The sequence below is a fragment of the Myxocyprinus asiaticus genome, chromosome 32 (assembly GCF_019703515.2).
Source record: "Myxocyprinus asiaticus isolate MX2 ecotype Aquarium Trade chromosome 32, UBuf_Myxa_2, whole genome shotgun sequence".
In the NCBI taxonomy this organism is placed as follows: domain Eukaryota; kingdom Metazoa; phylum Chordata; class Actinopteri; order Cypriniformes; family Catostomidae; genus Myxocyprinus; species Myxocyprinus asiaticus.
Genome location: NC_059375.1, coordinates 19,234,550 through 19,260,260, shown reverse-complemented (window position 1 = coordinate 19,260,260; position 25,711 = coordinate 19,234,550). Strand labels below are relative to the sequence as shown.

Sequence of the window (25,711 nt, the reverse complement as noted above, 5' to 3'; positions counted from 1 at the left end):
TTTCCTAATTTGTTTTTCAGCAATTTGAAGTCTTTAAATTTTCAAGTATGTCAAAAGATCAAGAAAACAATAAGAGGAATGTTAGTTTTCACATCACCCAGAAGCAATAAAACATGCAAAACCCCACAAACAGGTCAGTTAAGCAACACTGTCAACTTCCATAGAAAGAAACAATAAAAAATAGTCTCTAATAAATAATAAATATTCTGGAATCTAAAAACTCCCCACCAAATCTTCACATTTTGCACGTTTTATATGTAAAGTGGTCCGTGACCCTAAATTCGGTGTGTAAAATAGGGACACATTCAAAATGCAGTGTTTACTAAAGAATTACAAATCATTAGTGTTTCAAAATGCATAACATAGACTAGGGAATCTACTGCTTATGCAAAAAATGAATTCAAATCTAGGCATACAGCAGATTGAAGCATTTATTTCTAAAAGCCATTCAATAAGGTATTCTTTCATGTATCGTGAAATGAAAGGTAAACTGGTTCATAGAACCTGCCTGGCCTAACTGTGTGGGCAGTATTCGGATGCTGACTGCATCAGTGCATTCTGGTGAATCTAATGAAGGGAGAGGCTCTCTGAGGTAGCTAATGCAGTAATATTTTATCTCAGGTAAAGTTACACATTCTACATTATTTTCAGATATATGGAGCTATATTCCTATGGATAAAAATTCTTCTGTACTAATTCTGTTGGAATATTTGATTCTTGATTTGATTCTTGCACTTATGGACATACTGTATAGCTTATGTAACTTGTTAAAACTGCAAAATGGTTGCAATTTGATAAAGGTATAAAGCAATAAACAGCAAAAAGAAACAGGATAGAGCAACAAACATGATTCAAAGTGAGATGTTTGTATCAGATAGTCTAATCTATTGAACATAAGTAGAATAGAAGTAAATGGGGGAAAAAACGTTTAATTAAAATCATATTTTTTTCAGTAGTAATTGTTCATTGAAAAGAATATTTCTGAGCATTTTATATTTCTTTTTTTTTGTTTTTTTTTTTTGTTATGTTCTCCAACATAGTTTAGAACATTTACCATAGAATAACCTTCATAAGAATATTAACATTTATAAAACTGTCATTTTTCTTTTTTCAGATCATTTAGAAAGTCTCCAAGAGCGTTTAGACACAATGGGGTTTCTAATCCCATTGTGTGTGGTGCTACTACTGATGAATAATGGTGAGGTTTTCAACTTCAATTCAAGAGTATTTTAATATTAAATAAATTTTATATTTTTATTTTATGAAATCAAGTGACAAATTTCAAATTAGGGCTCTCAGTCTGCATATTAACCAATCATAAAACTTACTGTACTGCATTGTTCCTTACCAAAGGTTTGAATGCATACCAATACAGGTGTGATTTTACTGTTGTGTTCAGACGTATGAGCATTTATAATGTGGAGAATCCTAAAATACCGGTTGGTCAGGTAACACCCATATTATGTTTGGAAAATGTCATGGTTACTTGTGTAACCTCCATTCCCTGATGGAGGGAATGAGACGTTGTGTCGATGTAGTGACACTAGGGGTTACTCTTGGGAGCCCGAGACACCTCTTGTCTTTGATAAAAGGCCAATGAAAATTGGCGAGTGGTATTTGCATGCCACTCCCCCGGACATACGGGTACAAAAGGAGCTGGGTATGCAACCACTCATTCAGGTTTTATGCTGAGGAGCCGATATAAGGTCCGGCCATTTCAGCGGGTAGTTCAGCGTTGTGGCAGGAGGGACACAACGTCTCGTTCCCTCCATCAGGGAACGGAGGTTACACAAGTAACCATGACATTCCCTATCTGTCACTCACTCGACGTTGTGTCGATGTAGTGACACTAGGGGTCCCTATACGAAACGCCACAATTGTCTGAACTGTGTTACGTGAACTGACGATGTGTGGTGGGCAGACTACTGTGTGCCTCATAGCCAGCACACCAGGTCAACATGTAACCTCCCCCAACATAATTATGAGTGTTGAACGGCCCTTTGGGGACAAGTCGACTAACCAAAAGATAGAGACAGGCTTAAACCAGTCGTGGCCTCTTTTCCCCTTCTCTTTTTCCACTCCCTAAAAAAGAAGGGGGATTATCTGACTGGGCTGCCAGGTCTAGTCGGGGGGTGTTCCTCCCAAGGGGAAGACACCGCGGAGACCACACCTCACCCAAAGAGAGGGGGGATATTTAAGTGGAAGAATACATCACATGGTCTTTCCAACCATGTGGAGAGTCTTCAAGGTAGATCCTGCCCAATAGGGGAGGAGTTACTACAAACATGGAGACTGGGGCTTTGCCCAAGGAAGACACAGTTTGCCAACAGGGAAACGAACTAGCGGAAGATATATATCACATGGGGTTAGCCTTATAGGGAACCGCCACATGCGAAGCACCTACCCCAGAACAGGGCTCTTAGTTAGCATGTGTACTGGGCCAGCAGCGAGTCTCTCCGAAAACTCGACTGCCACAGGGCTCGGAGGAAGTCAACCAGGGAACAAAGTTTGTGAACACTATTGGGAATTAATGGCGCACGTCTTCAGCTCCAAGGGAGGTGGAAAGCGCTATGTGCAAGCGATACACCCGGCCAGCTATCCCGGGCTTATCCACTTGTGTTGCTTGCCACTACCTGGGACGAGACCAGTTCCATCCGGAGGTTGTAGAACCTTGCAAAGGTGTTGGGTGTTGCCCAGCCCGCTGCTCTGCAAATGTCTGTTAGAGAGGCACCCCTGGCCAGGGCCCAGGAAGCCGCTACAGCCCTGGTAGAATGGGCTTGTAGCCCTACCGGAGGCGGCATGTCCTGGGTGACATATGCCATAGTTATGGCGTCAATGAGCCAGTGGGCGATCCTCTGCTTGGAGACAGCGCTTCCTTTCCGCTATGCACAAAAGCAGACAAAGAGCTGCTCAGAGATTCTAAAGCTCGGCGTGCGATCCAAATAGATGCATAAAGCGTGCACCGGACACAGTGACGACAGGGCTGGGTCTGCCTCCTCCTGGGTTAGCGCTTGCAGGTTCACCACCTGGTCCCTAAAGGGGTTGTGGGAACCTTGGGCACATAGCCCGGTCAGGGTCTCAGGATCACATGAGAGTAACCCGGACCGAATTCCAGGCACGTTTCGCTGACAGAGAACGCTTGCATGTCACCTACCCTCTTAATGGAAGTGAGCGCAGTCAGGAGGGCAGTCTTCAAGAAGAGTGCCTTAAGCTCGGCTGACTGCAAAGGCTCAAAGGGGGCTCTCTGTAGACCCTGAAGAACTACAGAGAGGTCCGATGAGGGAAACGCATGCCAGGGGGCCAGCTGTGTGCCAGCACGTTTATGCCGAGGGGGTCTCGGTCAGGGCATACCAGAGCAGGCAGTGGGGAGGATTCTTGGGATGTGAACAGGTGCACCTGTGCCTGTCGAATCGACTCCAAGTCAGCTAGACCACCTGAGGGTGGAGTCTCCACTCTCTCCTGAGGGTAACCTGTCATGACAGCACGTCCGCTGTAGTGTTGAGGTTGCCCAGGATGTGAGTGGCCTGCAGCGACTTAAAGTGCTGCTGACTCCAGAGGAGGAGACGGCGGGTGAGTTGTGACATACAACCGACTGGGCGCGCTCGTTCGTAAGGCGCGCCGTCAAGGAGACTGAGTCCAACTCCAAACCGAGAAAAGAGATGCTCTGAACCGGGAGGAGCTTGCTCTTTTCCGAGTTGACCCAAAGCCCTAGTCGGCTGAGGTGTGAGAGCACCAGGTCCCTGTGTGCGCACAACATGTCTTGAGAATGAGCTAGGATTAGCCAGTCGTCAAGATAGTTGAGAATGCGAATGCCCACCTCCCTAAACGGGGCAAGGGCAGCCTCTGCGACCTTCGTAAAGACGTGAGGAGACAGGGACAGGCGGAAAGGGAGGACTTTGTACTGATACACCTGACTCTCGGACGCAAACCGCAGGAAGTGTCTGTGTTGAGGAAGGATCGAGACGTGGAAATACGCATCCTTCAGGTCTACCGCTGTGAACCAATCTTGATGCCGGATGCTCACCAGAATGCGTTTTTGCATCAGCATCTTGAACAGGAGTCTGTGTAAAGCCTAGTTCAATACTCACAGGTCCAAGATTGGCCGCAACCCACCGCCTTTTTTCGGTACAATGAAGTAGGGGCTGAAAAACCCCTTCTTCATCTCGGCTGGAGGGACAGGTTCTATCGTGCACTTCCGCAGGAGGGTAGCGATCTCCGCGCAAGGTAGCAGCATTTTCGTCCTTCACCAAGGTGAAGTGGTCACTGCTGAACCTGGGCAGACGCCCGGCGAAGTGAATCGCGTAGCCATGTCGGACGGTCCGGACCAGCCCTCGCGACGGATTGGAAAGCACAAGCCATGCATCCAAGTTACGTGCAAGGGGGACCGGAGGCGGAGCTCGAGGTGCCACACCACGTCGTGGCCGTGCTGAGTCTAAGGACATTGAAGCACTTACCTGGCTCCTTGTGACCACCCCTGGAACAGCCTGGGACAGGGGAGGAAGAGGCCTGTCCTCGTGACCCATGGAGACTGTCACATCGGGGGCGGATTTGTGCCACAGCTGGGCGCTCAGGGGCCATTCCATTCACCTCGAGTGTGTATGCTGTTGGATACACAGCGCATTTCAGTGGCTTCTCCCCCTCATGCACAGATAAAGGACAGAGAACGCCCCTGGGTGCTTCAACTAAAAGAGAGTATATTCTAAAAGAGCATTTTCCACTAAAAGAGTGGCCACTGATGGAGAGCGTCTTTTTAAAGATGCCTTTCCGTCTGTGTATAGTTCCTGGTTGTGGTCGTTACCTCTCTGCCTCTGATGGCCACGATCGCTGTCTCACCTGTATGGGCCGCAGCCACACTGAGACAACGTTCGTGAATGGCTCATGCTTTCACTGCGAGAGCATGACCATGGCAACATTGCGGTCGCAGCTTTCCTTCTTCAAAAGGGGGAAAGCCACTCCAGCTGCTCCCCGCCCCAGTCCTTCTACCTACGGGTACGAGGCTGCGACGGTTAGCGCTGGGGGTGATTTGGGGACCCCAATGGGAGTGGTTCCGCCGGGTAATCCCCCACAGACCTCCCATTCCCCAGTACGCTCGTTTGCCCTGGTCGAGTTCTGGGATGAGACAGGCGGCTTGCCCCAGGGTGAGTTTGATGTCTCATTCGGGGCTCGAGAGCGAGATGAGCTCTCGATCGCAGCATCGGAGAGTGGGCTGATGCAGTCGGACGTGGAGGACTCAACTGGGTTCCCACCTTCAGGTGTGGTCGCCCAGTCTGAGGCCGACGTGGAGCTGGTGGCCATGCTTTCCCGGGCTGCTGCGAGTGTCGGGCTTGAGTGGAACCCTCCACCCTGCCCTGAGCCCTCGTGGCTTGATGAATGGTTCCTGGGCTCAGAGCGCCACTCACGGCTGCGCCCCCGCCCCGGTTCCATTCTTCCCGGAGGTGCACGAGGAGCTCACGTGGCAGGCACCTTTTACTGTCCGGACCCGACCTCTGAGCTTCTCCGCTCTCGCTACCCTTGATGGTGGGATGGCCAGGGGATACACGGAGATTCCCCAGGTGGACAAGGTGGTTGCGGTGCACCTGTGCCCATAAATTGCCGCCACCTGGCGGAATCGCCCGAGACTCCCGTCCAAGGCCTGTAAGCCCACGTCGACCTTGGTGACCAAGGTTTACAGTGCCGCTGGACAGGCTGCCTCTGCCCTGCATGCAGGCATTGAAAGAGCTGCACGAGGGTAGTCCTGACTAGGGAGTGAAGCAGGAGCTGTGCTTGGCGACCTACCTTGCGCTCTGGGTGACAAAGTTCACAGCGCGGCCTCTCGGGCAGGCGATGTCCACCTTGGTGGTCCATGAGTGCCACCTGTGGCTTAACCTGGTAGAGATTAAGGATGCTGACAAGGTACACAAGAGTCGCAGAGGCAGCCCTTGCCCAGCTAAGGGAAGTGGGCATTCACATCCTCAATTATCTCAATGACTGGCTGATTTTAGCTCACTCTTGAGACCTGTTGTGTGTGCACAGGGACCTGGTGCTCAGGCACCTCAGCCGGTTGGGACATTGGGTCAACTGGGAAAAGAGCAAGCTCTCCCCGGTTCAGAGCATCTCTTTTCACAGGATGGAGTTAGACTCGGTCTCTATGATAGCGCGCCTCACAAACGAGTGCATGCAGTCGGTGCTGGGCTGCCTGAAGTCGCTCAGGCGGAGAACAGTGTTCTCACTGAAACAGTTTCAGAAGCTTCTGGGGCATATGGCATCCTCGGCAGTGGTCACGCCGCTCAGGTTGATGCATATGAGACCGCTCCAGCACTGGCTTCAGGCTCGAGTTCCGAGATGGGCATGGCACAATGGCATGCATCACGTGGCCATCATGCCAATCTGCCGCCGCATGTTCAGCCCTTGGACAGACCTTGCATTTCTGCGGGCAGGGGTCCCCTTAGAGCAAGTGTCCAGGCGTGTTGTCGTTATGACAGACACCTCCAAGTTAGGCTGGGGTGGAGCCTGCTTACACAGACTTTGTGCAAGGTCAGGGAGGTCGAGGATCAGGTCATCCTGGTGGCGCCCTACTGGCCCACCCAGACTTGGTTCTGGCAAAAGCCCCTCTCTTGCGAGTTCCCCTGAGGGAGGACCTCCTCTCTCAGGGACGGTGCACCATCTGGCACCTGTGCCCAGACCTCTGGAATCTCCATGTCTGGCCTCTGGATGGGAAGCAGAATACCTAAGTGGCCTACCACCGGCGGTGATAGACACGATCACTCAGGCCAGGGCTCTCTCTACGAGGCAGCTGTATGCCTTGAAGTGCCGTTTGTTCATGAATTGGTGTTCTTCCCAAGGTGAAGACCCCCAGAGATGTGCAGTCAGGTCGGTGCTTTGCTTCCTGCAGGAGAGACTGGAGGGGCGGCTATAACGGCGCACCATGACACGGTGGACGGTAAGTCCCTGGGGAAGCATGACCTGGTCATCAAGTTCCTTAGAGGTGCTAGAAGGTAGAATCCTCCTAGACCGTGCCTCATTCCCTATTGGGATCTCTCCGTTGTCCTGCTGGGCCTGCGGAGAGCCCGATTTGAGCCTCTAGAGTCAGTTGAGCTAAAGGCTCTCTTGTTGAAGACTGCCCTCCTGACTGCGCTCATGTCCATCAAGAGGGTTGGGGACCTGCCTGGAGTTCGGTCAGGCATACTCTCACGTGGTCTTGAGACCCCGACCGGGCTATGTGCCCAAGGTTCCCACAACCCCTTTTAGGGATCAGGTGGTGAGCCTGCAAGTGCTGCCCCGGGAGGAGGCAGACCCAGCCTTGTTGTTGCTGTGTCCAGTGTGTGCTTTGCACATCTACTTGGACTGCACACAGGGCTTTTGATGCTCTGAGCAGCTCTTTGTCTGCTTTAGGGGACAGCGGAAAGGGAGGGCTGTCTCCAAACAGAGGATCGCCCATTGGATCGTGGATGCCATCGCTTTGGCATACTAGGCCCATGGCGTGCTGCCCCCTTTGGGACTACAAGCACACTCCACTTGGAGTGTGGCGGTCTCCTAGGCCTTGACCAACAGCGCACCTCTAGCAGACATTTGTAGAGCAGCGGGCTGGGTGACACCCAATACCTTTGCGAGATTTTATAATCTCCAGGTTGAGCTGGTTTTGTCCCGTGTGTTGTCAGGTATGAACAGGTAAGTATGCGGGACAGCTGGCCGGGTGTACCGCTTGCGTACAGTGCCTTTCCCCTCCCTGAGGGGAATACGTGTGCTTTTTCCCCTATGTGAGTTCCCGAGACTGGTGAACCCTGCATGTCTCTCCTCCTCAGCCCTGTGGCAGGCGAATTTGGCAGAGAAATTCGATGCTGGGCCCAGTACGTGTGCTAGTATGCCCTGTACTGGGATAGGTGCTCCACATGTGCTGGTTGCCCGTGGGTAACCTCGTGTGATGTATTTTCCACGGTATGGTTTCCCATCTACCTTGGGCAGAGCCCCTTCTGCCACCGGTTGCCGTGCTTCTCTCCGAGTAGGACCTACCGTGGGGACTTCTTCCACATGTGATACTGCCGGTCAGTAAGTCCATGTGACGTATTCTCCACATGTTACCTCCCCTTCGGCAGGGTGTGGTCTCCACAGTGTCTTTACCCTATGGGAAAGGACACCGTCCCCGACGCAGATACATATGGCCCCAACTGAATGATTTTTCATTTTTGTGGGAGAAAAAAGAAGAGAAGAGGCCACGGCTGGTGCGGCCTGTTCCCACTATGAGTTCGTCTTGTCCCCAGGGTGCGAGGGACCGTACGACAGTCGTGGGGCATTGGGGAAGGTTATGTGGGGGCTGGGTGCACTTGCTACGAGGTACGCAGTGGCTTGCCTGCACCGCCAGTCCACGTAACACAGTTCAGCTGGTTGTGGCGTTTTGTACAGGGACCCTTAGTGTCACTACATCGACACAACGTCGAGTGAGTGACAGATAGGGAACATCTTGGTTACTGTCGTAAACTCCGTTCCCTGATGGAGGGAATGAGACGTTATGTCCCTCTTGCCACAATGCTGAGCTAACCCCTGAAATGGCCAGGACCCTGTCTTGGCTCCTCAGCGCAAAACCTGAATGAGTGGTTGCGAGCCAGTTCCTTTTATACCTGTATGTCCGGGGGAGTGGCACGCAAATTCCTTTTCTCAAAGATCAGAGTGTTTGGGGCTCCCAAGAGCGACCCCTAGCGTTACTACATTGACACAACATCTTGTTCCCTCCATCAGGGAATGGAGGTTACGACAGTAACCAAGACGTTTTCATTTGATTACATCAATTCTTAAAATCTATGTGCTATGGGGCCTGGGTAGCTCAGTGGTAAAATATGCTGGCTACCAGCGCTAGTTCGCTAGTTCGAATCCCAGGGTGTGCTGAGTGACTCCAGCCAGGTCTTCTAAGCAACCATATTGGCCCGGTTGCTAGGGAGGGTAGAGTCACATGGGGTAACCTCCTCATGGTCACTATTATGTGGTTTGTTCTCGGTGGGGCGCATGGTGAATTGAGCGTGGTTGCCGCAGTGGATGGCGTGAAGCCTCCACACGTGCTATGTCTCCGTGGCAACGCGCTCAACAAGCCATGTGATAAGATGCGTGGGTTGACTGTCTCAGATGCGGAGGCAACTGGGATTCGTCCTCCGCCACCCGGACTGAGGCGAATCACTATGCGACCACTAGGACTTAGAGCGCATTGGGAATTGGGCATTCCAAATTGGGAGAAAAAGGGGAAAAATCCCCCCCGCAAAAAAAAAATTTGCTATAACCTACTCTATGTGCACCCCTTTACAATGAGAGGATATCACTCACATATGTCTGTAATTAGTCACTGCCTGGTAATGGGTTTCACTCATGAGTTCAGCACCGAGTTTACCCTTTACAGTTAGATGTAGATAAGAAACTAAACAAAACATTAATTCTAATCGGACATGGCACTGATACTGTAAACAAGTCATTTGACTCCATATACCTTACCTTACTGAGATGTCATTGCTGCGAGCAGTGACATCTTTGATTTTTGATGGGAATGACAACAAGGCTGTGAGGAACATACATGTAGATATACATACGTAGATGCCTCATTCGGCTGGTTCAGATACGTCAACCGCGGCGCCATCTTGGAACAATCAACAAGGAGAGCTGTTGAATTAAAGTGAATGGAGATGAAACCTCAGACCATTGCATAAACTGCTTTTGTGTGGAAACAGTTCATCATGTAATTAATTGACAGACTGGGTGCTCATTTTCAGTTTCAGTTTACCATGATATGTCCATTTGTAGAGGACTTTGTTTGCAATTTGTTACCGGGGGGAAAATAACCTGTTTTAGAAGTGAAGTCAGGATTTTTTATATCATCTAAAATATTGCCCAATGTTTATGGAAAATCAGATAATCTGAAAGTTGGCTGGAAAAGACAAAAGACTTTTGCAGACCGTATCTGTCAATTTACATTCATGTGTTGATGGATGGCTCTGACCTATCCAATATGGCGGTCGTGCCGATGGATCGCAGTCCATAGAGACAGCTGCTAATAAGGTATTGAGGTTGATACAACATCTGTCTGATCACCCTGTTGGGGTTTATTTTGCTATAACAACTGCCTAACTGGACATTATCCCTTACTTAATTTCTTAGCTTTAACTTGTAATAAGTTAGTATTAAATGGCAACAGAAGATGCACTGTTACGGTCAGGTGCTGGAAGGAGGACCCAAACAGGTGAGTATCAGTATCAGTCTGTTAATTGACAAACGTAAAGGGTAAGAAAGGAGCAAGAGAGCAATAATACTAAACCAGCAGGAAAGATGGCTGAGCAGAACACCTGATGGATGCTGCAGTGGGCTAAGGCTGAGGGGTGAAGTGGTGATATCCAGGTAGAGGAACCGGAAGGAGAGTTGGAGGCCACAGAGAAAACAGGACGGGGGGCCGTGAGGTGGGCCTGGGAACCCCCAGGAAAAGGCTGGCTGGGGCTCACGACTAACGCAGGAGCAGGTGGTGGTAGGATTGATAGCCAGGAGGGAGAACCATGAAGAGAGGGAGAACCGGAGTCATGCTGATGCAGGAGAGGAATTGTCTGGGCACAAAAACAAAAGGAAGACTATCAGGCAGAAAACACACCGCCAGGACTGAGAGAACACTCAGAGGCTGGCCTGCTCGGCTCTACAACACAAGACAATCGGGCACAAGACAGCAGACACAAGGGGATTAAATAGTGAAGGTGATTAACAGGTGCTGCTAATAGGGATAATGAGGCTGCTGCCGATGCGGGAAAACCCGCTTTCCTGGTGAGCACATGGCACCTAAAAACAAACACAAATGACACATGAGGAAACAGAAACACGAAGACAATAGAGCAGACCTACCATCAGCTTACCCTGGAATCCTGACATGCACATCCATTTTTATCAGTTTATTGTGAGTGTAAAGCTGTACAGTATGCGTATGATGTTCAATAACTTTCATGACATTTTGTCTTTAATTTGTATTCACAGAAGTTTACACCACTACTACACCATCAAACAAGGACAGTTTTACAGAAATGACAACCAGCATAGCAACCGGTGTGTTACCACTTAGAGTGCTCAACAATGCTCAATCAATGTGTGCTGAAGATGCACAATGCACTAGATGGAACTATGAAAATTCATTTACTATTTATAACAACACACATAATATATATAGACATTTACATATATAGGATAAAGTTGTTTGTCACTTTAATTTTTTTTTTAGGCATTATTATTTTAATGTCCTTTTGATTCTCCCAAACAGCAACTGACCCATGCTATGACTATAATATTCTGGATGATTACTGGAGAGACATACGTCAATATGGCAGTTTTGGACATGATGACACCCTTGTTGAGTGGAATGGTTGGTATCGGTTCTATCTAAACAGAGAACCTGCTCAATTGTCTGAATGGTGCGTGAATTACGTCTCATGTGGTGGTAATAATGGACTAAAGCTCAAAGGTTCTCATCCACATCTTGAGGATGGAGTGGTGACACGTGAAGTTTTGGGATTTTCCTCCTATGACTGCCATAGCTACAGCTCCAACCCTATCCAGATCAAAGCATGTCCTGGAGACTATTATGTCTATAAACTTGTCAAGCCAGATGAGTCGATCTACTTACCTTCATACTGTGCAGGTAATGTCTCAACTCTCATACTCTGATTTTATCAGATTTTAAAAATCTTTTTAGTATGGGCCACATTTATTGCCTGGTCAAATTGTACTTTAATGTATTTCTTAGAGCCATAATTGAAAAACAACAAGAAAGACATTATAAGAACAAATAACTGAACAACCTTAAGAATTATTTTAGAATTTAGAAAATTTTTAATTGTAAAGGTTTTTGATACAGTAAATGTTTACATAACGTTTAGATAAATATTTAAATACACTATTAGTTGTCTATCTTTGTTCAAACATCCTCCTCCTATTCTGTGATTGGTTTGCTATGTTTCCTAGTTATACGGTTAATGAAGATTTGAAGAAAAAGGCATTCCAAAACACAGTTTTTGACTGGAATTTAATTGAGATTAACAAAGCTTAATACCTTAAATATAACATTTCTGTTCGTTGTTTTGTAATTCTGAAAGCATATTAGTTTTCAGAAAACAGTTTAACCTTGACGAAGACCCGATTCAATTATTGCCCTAAAGATGAAACAGAATTGTACTACTACAGTATTAGTGAATGGATGCTTTTAATATTGAGTCTGTTCCAAAACCTAGTGAGCTGGCTCTGCGGGCAGCATTTTAAGGCATTATAGGCAGATTTTATTATGAACACCATGGTCCTAATAAAGTGCCCGATGTGGTTTTCTGCTGTTGTAGCCCATCCGCCCTCAAGTTCGAAGTGTTGTGCATTCTGAGATGCTATTCTGTTCACTACAATTGTACAGAGTGGTTATCTGAGTTACTGTAGCCTTTCTGTCAGCTCGAACCAGTCTGGCCATTCTCTGTTGACCTCTCTCATCAACAAGGTGTTTCAGTCTGCAGAACTGCCGTTCACTGGATGTTTTTTGTTTTTGGCACCATTCTGAGTAAATTCTAGAGACTGTTGTGTGTGAAAATCCCTGGAGATCAGCAGTTACAGAAATACTCAAACCAGCCCATTGTAACGTTGGGTTCATGGAGAGGAATACAGGAGACACAGGAGTAGATTAACTTTAAAGTCTTTAATAAGGAAATACGCTGGAGTGGAACATCATAGGAAATATGCTGGAGTGGATGCTGGAGTGGAACATCACACAAAACACAACAACATAGCAATTCGTAATCAACTAAATCACACTTCACCAACATAACAATACAAGAACTGACAAAGGAATGAATAAAACTGGAGGGTATTTATACACACAGGTGCTGATGGAAATGGAGGACAGGTGAGGAAGATTGGGAACAGATGGCAGTGATGAGGCAGTGCATTATGGGAAGTGTAGTCCAGGGGAAACTAAGGATGACACAAAAACCATATCAAAATAAGAGTCCAAGGAACAGAATGGTGAATAACTGTGACAGCGTCTGGCACCAACAATCATACCACGGTCGAAATCACTGAGATCATATTTTTCCACATTCTGATGATTAATGTGAACATTAGTTGAAGCTCATGACCCGTATCTGCATGATTTTATGCACTGCACTGCTGCCACACGATTAGCTGATTAGATAATCGCACGAATAATTAGGTGTACAGATCTTCCTAATAAAGTGCTCAGTGAGTGTATGATGCTTCATTTTGACCAAATTCTAAGGTAACATAGTATGTATCTTCCTGGTCGTGTCTAGAACGTAACCATCTGGCTGGGGATAGTTTTGTGAGAGTCACATGTGTAATTAATTCACTGAGTTTATTGTTTTTTAAACATTTATTTTCCCACAGAAACACCACACCTACCACTTCATCTAACCCTAACCTTAATAACAGCTACTTTGCGGGACTATTGCTCATTAGAGAATCACGTCTTTCCTCTCGCATCATCTGTATTGAACAATATTAATATATTAAGATATTTTTATATTTGTATGCTGAGAAAATATTTCTGAATTTATGTTAAATAAAAAACTCATTTATTTTGTATTTGAGTAATGGGTTTCATGATGTTTCTGAAAGGACTTTTATTATCACTCTTTGCTTTATTAAGTGCACACTGACATCCACTATATAGGAAATATGAGTGGTGAGATTTCGGACATAGTAAGTGCGTGTACTGAATTGTGACTTTTTTCGGTATTATGCAGTAGAAGGACCGGTATCATTAACTTATATGCACATTACTTAATAATAAAACATATTCATTTTAAGTCTTCTCTTTGTAACACTATGATCGGTTATCATAATGTGGCATCATTGCAAAAACTGACACTTCAAAACACCTCAAACCAAAAATGCTAAACTTAGACAAAAATAGTGATTTTTTAATGTCTTTGATAATGTCTAAATATATATCCAAATGCATAACTTGTGATAAGTTTGCTACAGTTTGCTACAACCAGGCAAATGAGTGAACCTTGCTGCAATCTACTGGTTATAGTTGTAATTTAAGGTAATTTAATCTTATTTTATATGAAAATGAATGGTGTAGTTTAGTAATTTAGAGGTTAAGAAGGTAAAAAAAAAAAATACCACAACCCCAAACCCCAAGTATTATTACATTTGTTTAAAAAAAAAAAAAAACATGATTATGTTACAAAATTACACGTTTATTGTTTCTGGTCAAATTTGACCCCAAACACTAAGAAATGCACCCGTAACGAACAAAGTACAATCAATTTGATACCGAAGCACTAGTATTTTTTATATCAATACAAGATGATAAAAACATATGGGGCTTTACTGAAAACATTCAGGGCTTAAGCCCAGGTAGCCCACACCTAGCGCCACCCATTGAGCAAAGTAGTAAGAAAGAACTCGTGAGTGTCAATGTGTTTATTTATGTATCCATACTATCTCCCCAAAAGAACCCACACACAAATATAGGTGGATATATTTCGTATTGCTACACAATGTCATTTTTGGCCCCCTAGCGGTTGAAGCATAAAATTGCAAGTTACTTGCGAAGCAACATTGTTTTGGTAATTACGCGAGTTGGGCTTCGACTCTGCTCTTCTGCGTGGATTAATCTGATGGTTTGAATACCACCAGTGTAACCATGATTACAGGTGATCATCTTATCAGAGTGAATGTCACTCACAACAACAAAACTCGCCCCTCCCCTAAAAAAAGAAAGAAAGGAAGAAAAAGACAGATAACTGAAAATATGTCTTATGAGCAGATAAGTAACATATTTTCCTCTGTTGTTTTGACTTATCGAAAACAGTTGTTTTAAAATAAATAGTGTTACAAAAGTTAGGCAACAGTGACATTAGACATGACGATTGCTAGTCAGATAAAATAAAAACAGTGGAAACCATTATAACTTAGCTAGCAGGCAAAAAGACCAAGGTAGTAACTAGTTTAGAGATTGGCATTGTTACCAGCATAAAAGTTAAATTTTTTCCATTGTCCTTCCTTCCTCGAAAATTAAATTGAAATCACTGCAGCTAAGCTCACTGCGCTAAGAGAGCTACCTGGCTAACTATTGGTTCAATAATATATCTTAGCTGTCCAGCAAGAAAAACTCCATCTCTGGGTCGGTTTTAAATCCTTTAAGATATCGGAGTTGTTGCCACCTCTGAAAAGCCAATCCGATGTTGTTTTGTGTTTTTTTAGGGACTCTGTCGCTTTCCCTTTTTGTTTGCAGACTCTTCTCAGTTCAAGGTTTCTTTATTTTGAAAATGGGTGATCCCCCAGAGGTTTGCCTTTTTGAATGATCCATGGTCAATGTCGCTCATTTGTTCAAGCTACTAACACACCTATCACCGCACATATGCATGCGCTGTCGTAGCTGGACCCTATTTTCTTTATTAACGGACGTGACGTGAACACGCATCGACGTAAGGCAAAAACATATTTTGGAAGACGGATTATTGATGTATTTAATAAAACGTTGTTCATTTCTAACAAAAACATCTTACATAGTGTAGCTTTAAAAGCAATTGTGAGTCGGGTCTCTCCTGCGATGCACTTGAGGAGTGCTATTTGTATGGTGCGCAGAGTTGCTGCATATGTTGAGCGTTCCACATTGGTCTCCATTTCACATGATGCAGTAGAAGGCAGCTGCCAATGTAGGCAGCGGGGCAACTCATAGGTTTTGGAACAGACCCAGTAACAGCAAAGGAACATTTTCATTTTCAGCTATCTCTTGACTCAGTAATTTATGAGGGAAAAAATGCTTTTTATTTTTTAACAACAAATTGTTTTTTTTTTCGTAACAGTCACTTTCTACAGTCCAACTGTTGACCCTTGTGACAGCTATACCAGTCTGGACGAGCCTTGGAGATCCACCAGCAATACTTTGTCCTTTTATTACAACTATTACTATTCAGTGTGTGATTATAATGTCAATTGGAATGGCTGGTACAGACTTTTCAATCAGGGTCAGAGTGCACAGATGCCTGAGTCATGTGTAAATTATGGCTCATGTGGCACTTATCACCCACTGTGGCTCAATGGCCTTCACCCACAGTTGGAAGATGGAGTGGTCACAAGGCAAGTCTGTGCTTATTCTTGGAGTGACTGTTGTGGTTACAGGTCCTATCCCATACAAGTGAAAGCCTGTCCTGGAAATTACTATGTCTATGAGTTTGTTAGTCCAACACTCTGTTCGGCCTACTGTACAGGTAGACACATTTACTCATACAAAATGTCTTGCTTGATTGATCTGGTTTGTATTTGAAGTTGACTGATGGTAAATATATAATGCTCCCCTTTTCAGAAGTTAGAAGCCTAAACACCTCAACAACAACAGAGACAACGAAAATCACAGAGTCCACTACATCATTGCCCATCACAACCACTGGTAAAGTAGTTGGCTAATTACTTAATCTGGCATTAGTGCTCTTTCTCTCTCTCTCTCTCTCTCTCTCTCTCTCTCTCTCTCTCTCTCTCTCTCTCTCTATAATTTATTTATTTTTCCCTGAAACACATTTTCATTAATTCATTTTTACAAATCATTTTACTACTACACAAATGGAGTACTCCAAAGTTTTTTACATTTGGAAATGTAAAAATAAAATAATTGTGAAATTTATTCAAAGGCTTACACTTACTCATGTAAAATGACTGAATTTCCAATTTGTATGTGACTCATGGTATTATAAAATGTTCCCCTCTTGTCAGAGGTCCTAAGCTCAACAACTACAACAACAGAGACAATGCCAATGTCCATCACAACCACGGGTAAAGAACTCCTTGATATTAGAATGCTCATAAGCATGTTTATATATATATATACTATATAATACATATATAGTATTCACTCACTGAGCACTTTATTAGGAACACTGTGGTCCTAATAAAGTGCCCGACATGGCCTTCTGCTGTTGTAGTCCATCCGCCTCAATGTTCGATGTGCATTCTGAGATGTGCATTTTTGTTTTTGGCACCATTCTGAGTAAACTCTAGACACTGTTGTGTGTGAAAATCCCAGGAGATCAGCAGTTACAGAAATACTCAAACCAGCCCGTCTGGCACCAACAATCATGCCACAGTCTAAATCATCGAGATCAAATTTTTCCCCATTCTGATGGTTGATGTGAACATTAACTGAAGCTCCTGATCTGTATCTGCATGATTTTATGCATTGCACTGCTGCCATACAAATGGCTGATTCGATAATCGCATGAATAAGTAGGTGTACAGGTGTTCCTAATAAAGTGCTCAGTGATGTATACTACAGGTATATATATACGTATATACACACTACCGGTCAAAAGTTTTGAAACACTTATTCTTTATTATAAAAAAATGTTCTTCACATTTTAGAATAATAGTAAAGTCATCAAAACTATGGAATAACATAAATGGAACAATGGGAATTATGTTGTGACTAACAAAATCCAAAATAAATCAAAACTGTGTTTTATTTTAGCATCTTCAAAGTAGTCACCCTTCGCCTAGAATTTGCAGACATGTACTCTTGACATTTTCTCAACCAACTTTTTGAGGTATCACCCTGGGATGCTTTTTAAACAGTATTGAAGGAGTTCCCATCTATGTTGGGCACTTATTGGCTGCTTTTCTTTATTAAGTCATCAATTTAAAAAAAAAAAACATTTAAATTAAATTTTAGTTTTATAATGAAATAAATTAATATGGTGGCACAATTATATTTTTGTCAACAAAACTAATTTCAAACATTTAAGCATACGCCTTCAGATCAAAAGATTTTTAAGATCATGAGAAACATTTCATTCAAGTGTTTCAAAACTTTTGACCGGTAGTGTATGTATATATATATGTATATATATATATATATATATATATATATATATATATATATATATATATTATATAAAGCATAAATTAATTCATTATTATCATGAATCTCACCACTGCACCTTAGCCGTAACAGACCCATGTGTTGAGCTGAATTGTACTGATGGCGAAAGGTGTGGAGAGAAAGATGGAATCTATGGTTGTTTATGTAACGAGAACCATCTCCGACCCAACTGCAACATTTATGGTTGGATTCGCTCTACAATAAATATTAGAATACCTTTTCTGCACTCTTATTTAGTACTTTGTTTCTCATAAGGTTTTCAAGCAATCTATTTTGTATCTTCTTTTTTTCTCAGATTCCTTTGAAATTTGTGAAAGCAGCTCTGGTTTCCTCTCTCTGTCCCGCTGTCAGCTTTTTGAGGATGGTTTTCCTGCTGAAAAACTACACCTCAGTGATTCTAACTGCAAAGGAACTGTCCAGAATGGCAGAGTGGAGTTCCATTTTGATAGAAATGACCACCTCTGTGGTACAAATTTTATGGTAGGCTATATTCAATTTCCATACAGTATAACAGTCTCTCATGTCTTTTCACAAAATTCAAAGAATAATTCTGGTAAGAACACCACTCAGATTCAAATGACCAGTATGCTGAATTTTTCATATATATCTTCACTACTATACAGGCTAATGGCACGCACTTTATCTATGAGAATGTTATTTTGGGGGAGGTGGAATCAACTCAAGTCATTAGTAGGAAGAGTCATCTGAAGTTGCCTTTCTCCTGCATATATTCTCAAAGCCAAACATTTTCCATGAACGTGCACATCAACCCTCTGGAAAGGTAGGACTAACTTGGGACTGACTGCTCACATACTTCATACATACAGCTGGTCTGTTTACTATAACTATTACTGGTCAAAACATACATATGCTCTGTGCCAAACCATGTGAACTGGCTACGGAGGCAGTATTTTAGGCATTTTAAGCAGTGGTTAAATAGGGATTTTAGAGGTGGGGGAACTCCAAAATCGGGTGGTGATTCTGTTGACCAAGGCGAAATATAACATGATTGAACATAACATGAATTATTACGCTGATAATATAGTTTGTAATTAATTTATATTAATTTATCAAATTAATTTATAAGCTTTTCCACTATTTTTTTTCTTTTTTCAACCAGAAGTGCCAGCACGCTACAGGCACATTAGCAATGCTAATTTAGGCTGTTCCTAAATTAATTAAATGTAATTATGCTGCCTTATTACCTTGTTTTGCTCCTTGCATAACTGTGCCTCCTTACCCAAAATATATTTAGTTTTTACCCAAATTCTAAGGTAGCACCGCATGCATCTTTTACAGAGAAAGCAATATAGTTATGAACAGCCTTTTATGAATATAACCTCCTGAGATCTGAGGGTGACTGTTGTGTGCATATTCCATTTCCCCTTTTGATTTGTAACTAGTAGCCCCTTAGAAACATGCAAAAAAAAAAAAAAAAAAAAAAAAGAAAGAAAAAGAAATATATATATATATATATATATATATATATATATATATATATATATATATATATATATATATATATATATATAAAATAATAATAATAATGTTTTTTTTTAGACCAAAAATAAAAATTCCTAAAAATTGTGGACAGTGGACTAAGTTGTGAAATTTTAAATAATATCAAGCTATAGAATGTTTTTTTATATAAAATTGTTTGTTTCCAGCAGTGTTGGTTATTCATGTTTTTGAGGCGTTACAGAAATTACATCAGAATTTAACATAAATAATTCTGATTCAAAATAATGGCCAGCGTCATCCAATCACCACCAATCATGTTAAAATAAAATTATACATAATAAATTCTGAATCTATGTACTGATTATCATTGTCCCATGTCTGCCAAACATGTTGAGTGGTCAAAACATCATCTGCAGCCTGAAACTGAACTTTAAATAGGAAGTTTGGATTGAATGCACTTGCAGCTGCATATGAAAGCTATAGGATGCTCCCTTTCTCCTTCATTGGAGAATGAGGTAACACTTTATGATAACAGTACATGAATAATCATGAATTAATACCTGAATTAATAGTCACTTCTGCATAAATGAATGATGAGTTAAGGAATGGACTAATCAGGAACTAATGAAGAGCTAACATTAACTACAACATGAGTCATATGAATTCATGCATTAATAACGGTCACCTTAATTCCATGTTAGTATATGTTTTATAGTTAATGCATTAATTAGAATTAGGAATTAAACTTAATCAAATAGGCTTTATAAGAAAGAATGTGCATAATTCAATATGGTCAGAATTTAAAAAAGAATTATACCTTTAGATGTCTTCAGGTTCGCCACAAACATCACTGGATGACGCAGGATTATTTTGCATAATTGACATGGATTGTCCTAATTAAATCTTGGTTGTATTTCCATCATTTTATATTCAATTATATAATTTGCTTCATAGGATTGTTCATTCCCTCTTAAAAAGACATTAGTACACAGTCTTGTATCTTTGTCTTTTTGTCAGATTTTCAAATAACTTTTTGCTTAAAATCAAAGTTTGTAATGTTGTGATTCACCTCTGAGCTGATTGGTTTGGTTCATGGTTTAGAACTCTTTTCTGAAATCCCTATGGAAAAAATGAATGAGAAAAACAATACTGGAACCAAGACGTCTGAAGAAGTGGGTGGACACTGTTCCACTCTATTTCAGAATGCACTGCAACAAGCTAAGCTACAAATAACATTTCAAGACTGCAGACGAGGCTTAAATAAATATTTCCTTTAAAACTGAAAATGATCAATAAAAATAGTTGTGTCATTAAAAATGAATATTTTACCAAAAAGTTGTGTAGCACATCTATTTTATATGCTTATTATAGTATATCATTGTTAGCTTAGCAACATGCTGGCGTAAACTCTATAGAAGTTGAGTCAGATCTCCTGTGTGAAGTTTTATGTGTGGTGAGTTGCTGTAGAGCTTTCCAAATCAATAACTTGTGAGTTTCCATGAAGTTTAATATTGCTTTCAGAAGGTATATGTAACCAGCCTGTAGGCCTAAAGGCAGTTTACTAGGGATTGGAACAGAACAATATTATCCACAAAACATACTGGTTTACATAAACATTTTTATGTTTGTGTTAAACAACTGTATAATGTTTTCTCTTAACATTTCTACAGCGTTTTGCACAGGAAGATTCCTGCTGGTCAAGGCACATATAAGGTCAGGATAGTTCCATATCAGGATCCTGAGTTCTCCCAACCCTTCACTGGTAGTGTGAATGTGGAGGTGGATCAACCGATTTTTGTGGAAGTTGTCATAGATGGGATTGACGGCCAACAGTTTGCAATGCTGATAGATGCATGTTGGGCAACACCTGTGAATGACCCTCATTATGATGTCCGCTGGGACCTCATTGTTGGAGAGTAAGAGACTATGCTTTTATTTTATTTTATTTGCCCAGTAACAGAAAAAATGTATGGAGCATATGAAAATATAGCTCAGGGATGAAAGCTTTTGATATTTTATTTTATTCAGGTATCCTTATTTAACACTGTTTAACATTTTAAAAACATGCTCTGCTGATATGATTAACATATAGCTTGAATTAGGACTAAACATTGTATATTTTAAAACCACCAGCTCTTGGAAATTCAATCAAAAATGCACCAATTTAAACTTTGTCTTTTCTGTTTTGTTTTTTTTTTTTGTTTTTTTTTCCACTAGCTTGCATCATTATACTCTTCAAATTCATTTGTGTCCCACACATAGTTATTGAAATTTATGATAATGATATATAACATTATTGTTCAAATATTCTTAGGTGCCCCAATCCAAAAGATGACACAGTGGATCTGCTGCAGAATGGTGTGTCCACATCAGGTCGTTTCTCCTTCAGGATGTTTACCTTCACTGCAGACTCTGATAAGGTTTTCCTGCACTGTTCCGTTCACCTTTGCCATCTGAAAAACAATGACTGCTCAGTGGTGAGTTTGTGAAACTTCTCTAATTTGCGTCTTTAATGTTTCATTCTTAATAGATGGGATTATTTCAACAGATCATTTTTCAACAAAATTATAGTGAATATATGTCTAAAATTAGAAAATGTAACATACTTATTTTGGAAAAAATAAATAAATAATAAAAAAAAATAGGTTGTTACAGTTCTCGGAGTATCTTTTTTTTTTTTTTTTTAAAGGGTTACATTACATTATGAAAAGAGTCTTACATGCAATAGAATTTTTAGAATTCCTTAAAGAATTTAAATATATATCAATATCTTTCTTGAAAATAAAAAAGGAAGGAGTTTTCTTTGAAAATTTACACTTATGAAAGTAAAATTTGTCAAGAAATAGTAATAAATTAATTATCAAATTAAAATGTTAAGGGTCTGATTTTAGAGATTCACCAAAAATGTTTGTTTTTTTTTGGCTTATACAGAAGTTTGAAGATAAATACTTTTTAACAAAATTTGAAAATTCAACCCAAAATACTTTGCAATAAGTACAGTCCCAAAACAAATGAATAATTGTTTCTTCAAACTGATGACAGAAGGAGCACATGGGGGAAATATTATTATTACATTTAGCAAGTTTATAATTTACTGGGTAACAATTATGTATAATTTTAATAGAGACTTCAGCAACTTTATTAGATAAAAAAAAAATTGTCGTAGAAGCCAGAAATATTCCCATTCTATATCACTAAACTTATTATTCCAAAAACTTACATGCAGGTAGAGAAATCTGAGATCTGTTAAGAATTTAAAAAAAAATGTATTTGACATGCTACTGAAAAGGCACTGGTCAACAAATAAATTGGTGTTGTCAAAAATAGGAGGCAAGCATAAAAAATGTCATGGTTACTTGTGTAACCTCCGTTCCCTGATGGAGGGAACGAGACGTTGTGTTGATGTAGTGACACTAGGAGTCCCTATACGAAACGCCACAACTGGCTGAACTGTGTTACATGAACTGGCGGTGTGTGGTGGGCAGACTACTGTGTGCCTCATAGCCAACACACCAGGTCGACACATGACCTCCCCCAACATAGTTATGAGTGTCGAACGGCCCTTTGGGGACAAGTCGACTACCCAAAAGATAGAGACAGGCTAACCCAGTCGTGGCCTCTTTTCCCCTTCTCTTTTTCCACTCCCTAAAAAAGAAGGGGGATTATCCGACTGGGCCGCCAGGTCTAGACGGGGGGTGTCCCTCCCAAGGGGATGACACCGTGGAGACCACACCTCGCCCAAAGAGGGGGGGCATATTTAAGTGGAAGAATATGTCACATGGTCTTTCCGACCATGTGGAGAGTCTTCAAGGTAGATCCTACCCAGTGGGGGAGGAGTTACTACAAACATGGAGACTGGGGCAGAGGGGCTCTGCCCAAGGAAGACACAGTTTGCCAACAGGGAAATGAACTAGCGGAAGATATATATCGCATGGGGTTAGCCTTACAGGGAACCGCCAAATGCGGAGCACCTACCCCAGAACAGGACTCTTAGCTAGCACGTGTACTGGGCCGGCAGCGAGTCTCTCTGAAAACTCGACTGCCACAGGGCTCGGAGGAAGTCAACCAGGGAATATAGTTTGTGAACACTACTGGGAATTATTGGCGCACGTCTTCAGCTCAAAAGGAGGTGGAAGGCGCTATGTGCTAGCGATACACCCGGCCGGCTATCCCGGGCTTATCTGCTTGTATTGCGTGCCACTACCTGGGATAAAACCGGTTCCACCCGGAGGTTGTAGAACCTTGTAAAGGTGTTGGGTGTTGCCCAGCCTGCTGCTCTGCAAATGTCTGTTAGAGAGGCACCCCTGGTCAGGGCCCAGGAGGCCGCTACACCCCTGGTAGAATGGGCTCGTAGCCTTACCGGGGGCGGCATGTCCTGGGTGTGATATGCCATAGCTATGGCTTGTTTGAACTAGTGAACTAGCAAACTCCAGGGGTGGTAGCCAGCGTCTTTACCACTGAGCTACCCAGGCCCAACCTTCCCTTAACATCTTTAATTTTTCGATGCCTTTATCAAGGATGTCAGCTCTTTCATTGATGATGGACTTGAGAGATATTATTATCATAGTGGCAAGAGGAGATTGTAAATCTTCATCACCACAATCATCATTCCTGCCTTTTTTGTGCATTGTATCCTTTATCGGAGTTTCAGGCAGTGGAACGATTGCAGATGAGTCTGAGTCAAAGTGCACTGTAACACAGGCACCGAGATTTAAAGATGAATCCATCGGTTTAGATTTGCGCTTCTTATCTTTTGTCATAGTCCAAAAACCCTCCAGAGGGTTCAATCACAGCACTGATGAGAAAGATGAAACTGACAACGGAAAGTGAGATGTGTTAGCTAATAACAATCTAAATAAAACAGAAGTTCACGTGAATGAACTTGAGAAAAGCAAAAAATGAAAAGTACAAAAGTAACAAGATGAACCAAAATGAACCCCTATGTGGCCAGAAAGTGCTTCCGAGTTAAAATTATATAATATTGAACGAAATGCACTTAAAATTACAAGTTAAAAGACAAATGTTCAAGGACTGATTCACCCACGCTATCAACCTCACACCGCCATTTTTCCCTCCTCGTTCTCGGAGAATCTTAGAGACATAAGAAAGATAACCTACATTATAGTTCTATTTTGCTTGCCAGTCTAACCTATTATTGACCTCAAAATAGGAATCAGTTTAGACACACCTAAAAAAAATTATGAGTATCAAACCAAGTGGCACTTATTTTAAAGAAGACAGCATAAAACAAACTTTTCTGCTGATGGGTACAGGGATCTTTTGTCCATACAACACCACAAATTAATCAGGGTTCTAGTCATTCTTAGACTCCAGATTAAACCTTAGAGACCTGGAATGGCTGCTATAACATTGACAGCGGCAAGCAGTAGATCGTTGGTTATTTCCCTGAACTCTAGGTGTCCTCCCATAGACATTTGGATTACCAAAAAAGTGAGCAGTTGATTTCATGAGAATTGGATGGATAAATCAAATGCCAGAAATACAAGAGTTTCAGTATGATGGTCACGTTCTTTTGCAACATGTACAGTCGAAAGCACAATTTTAGATTGATAAGATACTTGTTCAGTCTGCTATTTTGTGACTAATCTGTAAATATAATATTATACATTTTCAAACATCTTAAAATTTTAAATACATTTGCTTAAATATTGTCTTTTAGCACTGTGACCCTGGTTACCACAGGAGAATACGCAGATCTTTGGACTTCCATGACACAGCTTCCATATCTGTGGGTCCTCTGATCAGGACTAAAAGGAAAACAGGTAAGAATTTTTACTTTTAAAAATGACTTATATGTATGTGATCTTTATTCATTATATATCAACATTAAACATCACTGCATTACAATATATCTGTTCACAGATAAATGGGCCACAGACTAAGTGAGGGAATCCAGGGCCTCAGTTCTGTGTGGTTCTTTGATGGCTTTGCTTGTGTACCTCTTGACTGTCCAGATCCTCTTCTAGTATATTTCAACAAATATTAGGAAACATTTTAGATAGATCAGATTGAATTATACACTGTACATGTTTATATGGCCTTAGTGTGTTTAATTACAAGGCCTCACTATTTGAAAAATTACTTGACATTGTTAAACTGTGATTATTATTATTTATTTATTTTTGCTGAATCTGACATTCTTGATTATTCTTCATTATTACATGCCATAAATTCAAATAAATTATACATTTTATTTTGAAAGTTAAAATATTAACAGACCTTTGCTAATATTTTACTACTGTCATGAAATGTCAGATCAAAGTTTACAGTATGTGTGTGTTCAGTTTGTTGTATTGAAGAGCGAAAAACAAGTATAAATATAGCCGTGACTATTTGACAGAAAAGATCCTGTGAATCCTA

The 25,711-nt window shown here is 42.0% G+C and overlaps 1 protein-coding gene across 1 annotated transcript; it reads left to right on the top strand.

The window, feature by feature from the left end:
• Positions 1 to 573: 573 nt before the first annotated feature.
• LOC127423273 (pancreatic secretory granule membrane major glycoprotein GP2-like) lies at positions 574 to 25,510 on the top strand. Its single transcript, XM_051667430.1, has 14 exons — positions 574 to 621; positions 1,115 to 1,198; positions 10,969 to 11,037; positions 11,249 to 11,626; positions 15,804 to 16,208; positions 16,304 to 16,387; positions 16,708 to 16,767; positions 17,933 to 18,052; positions 18,165 to 18,349; positions 18,493 to 18,650; positions 21,001 to 21,246; positions 21,645 to 21,807; positions 25,011 to 25,113; positions 25,214 to 25,510. The coding sequence occupies exons 2-14, from the start codon at positions 1,150 to 1,152 to the stop codon at positions 25,231 to 25,233; spliced, it is 2,040 nt and encodes a 679-aa protein (XP_051523390.1). The 5' UTR covers positions 574 to 621; positions 1,115 to 1,149; the 3' UTR covers positions 25,234 to 25,510.
• The last annotated feature ends 201 nt before the right edge of the window (positions 25,511 to 25,711 follow it).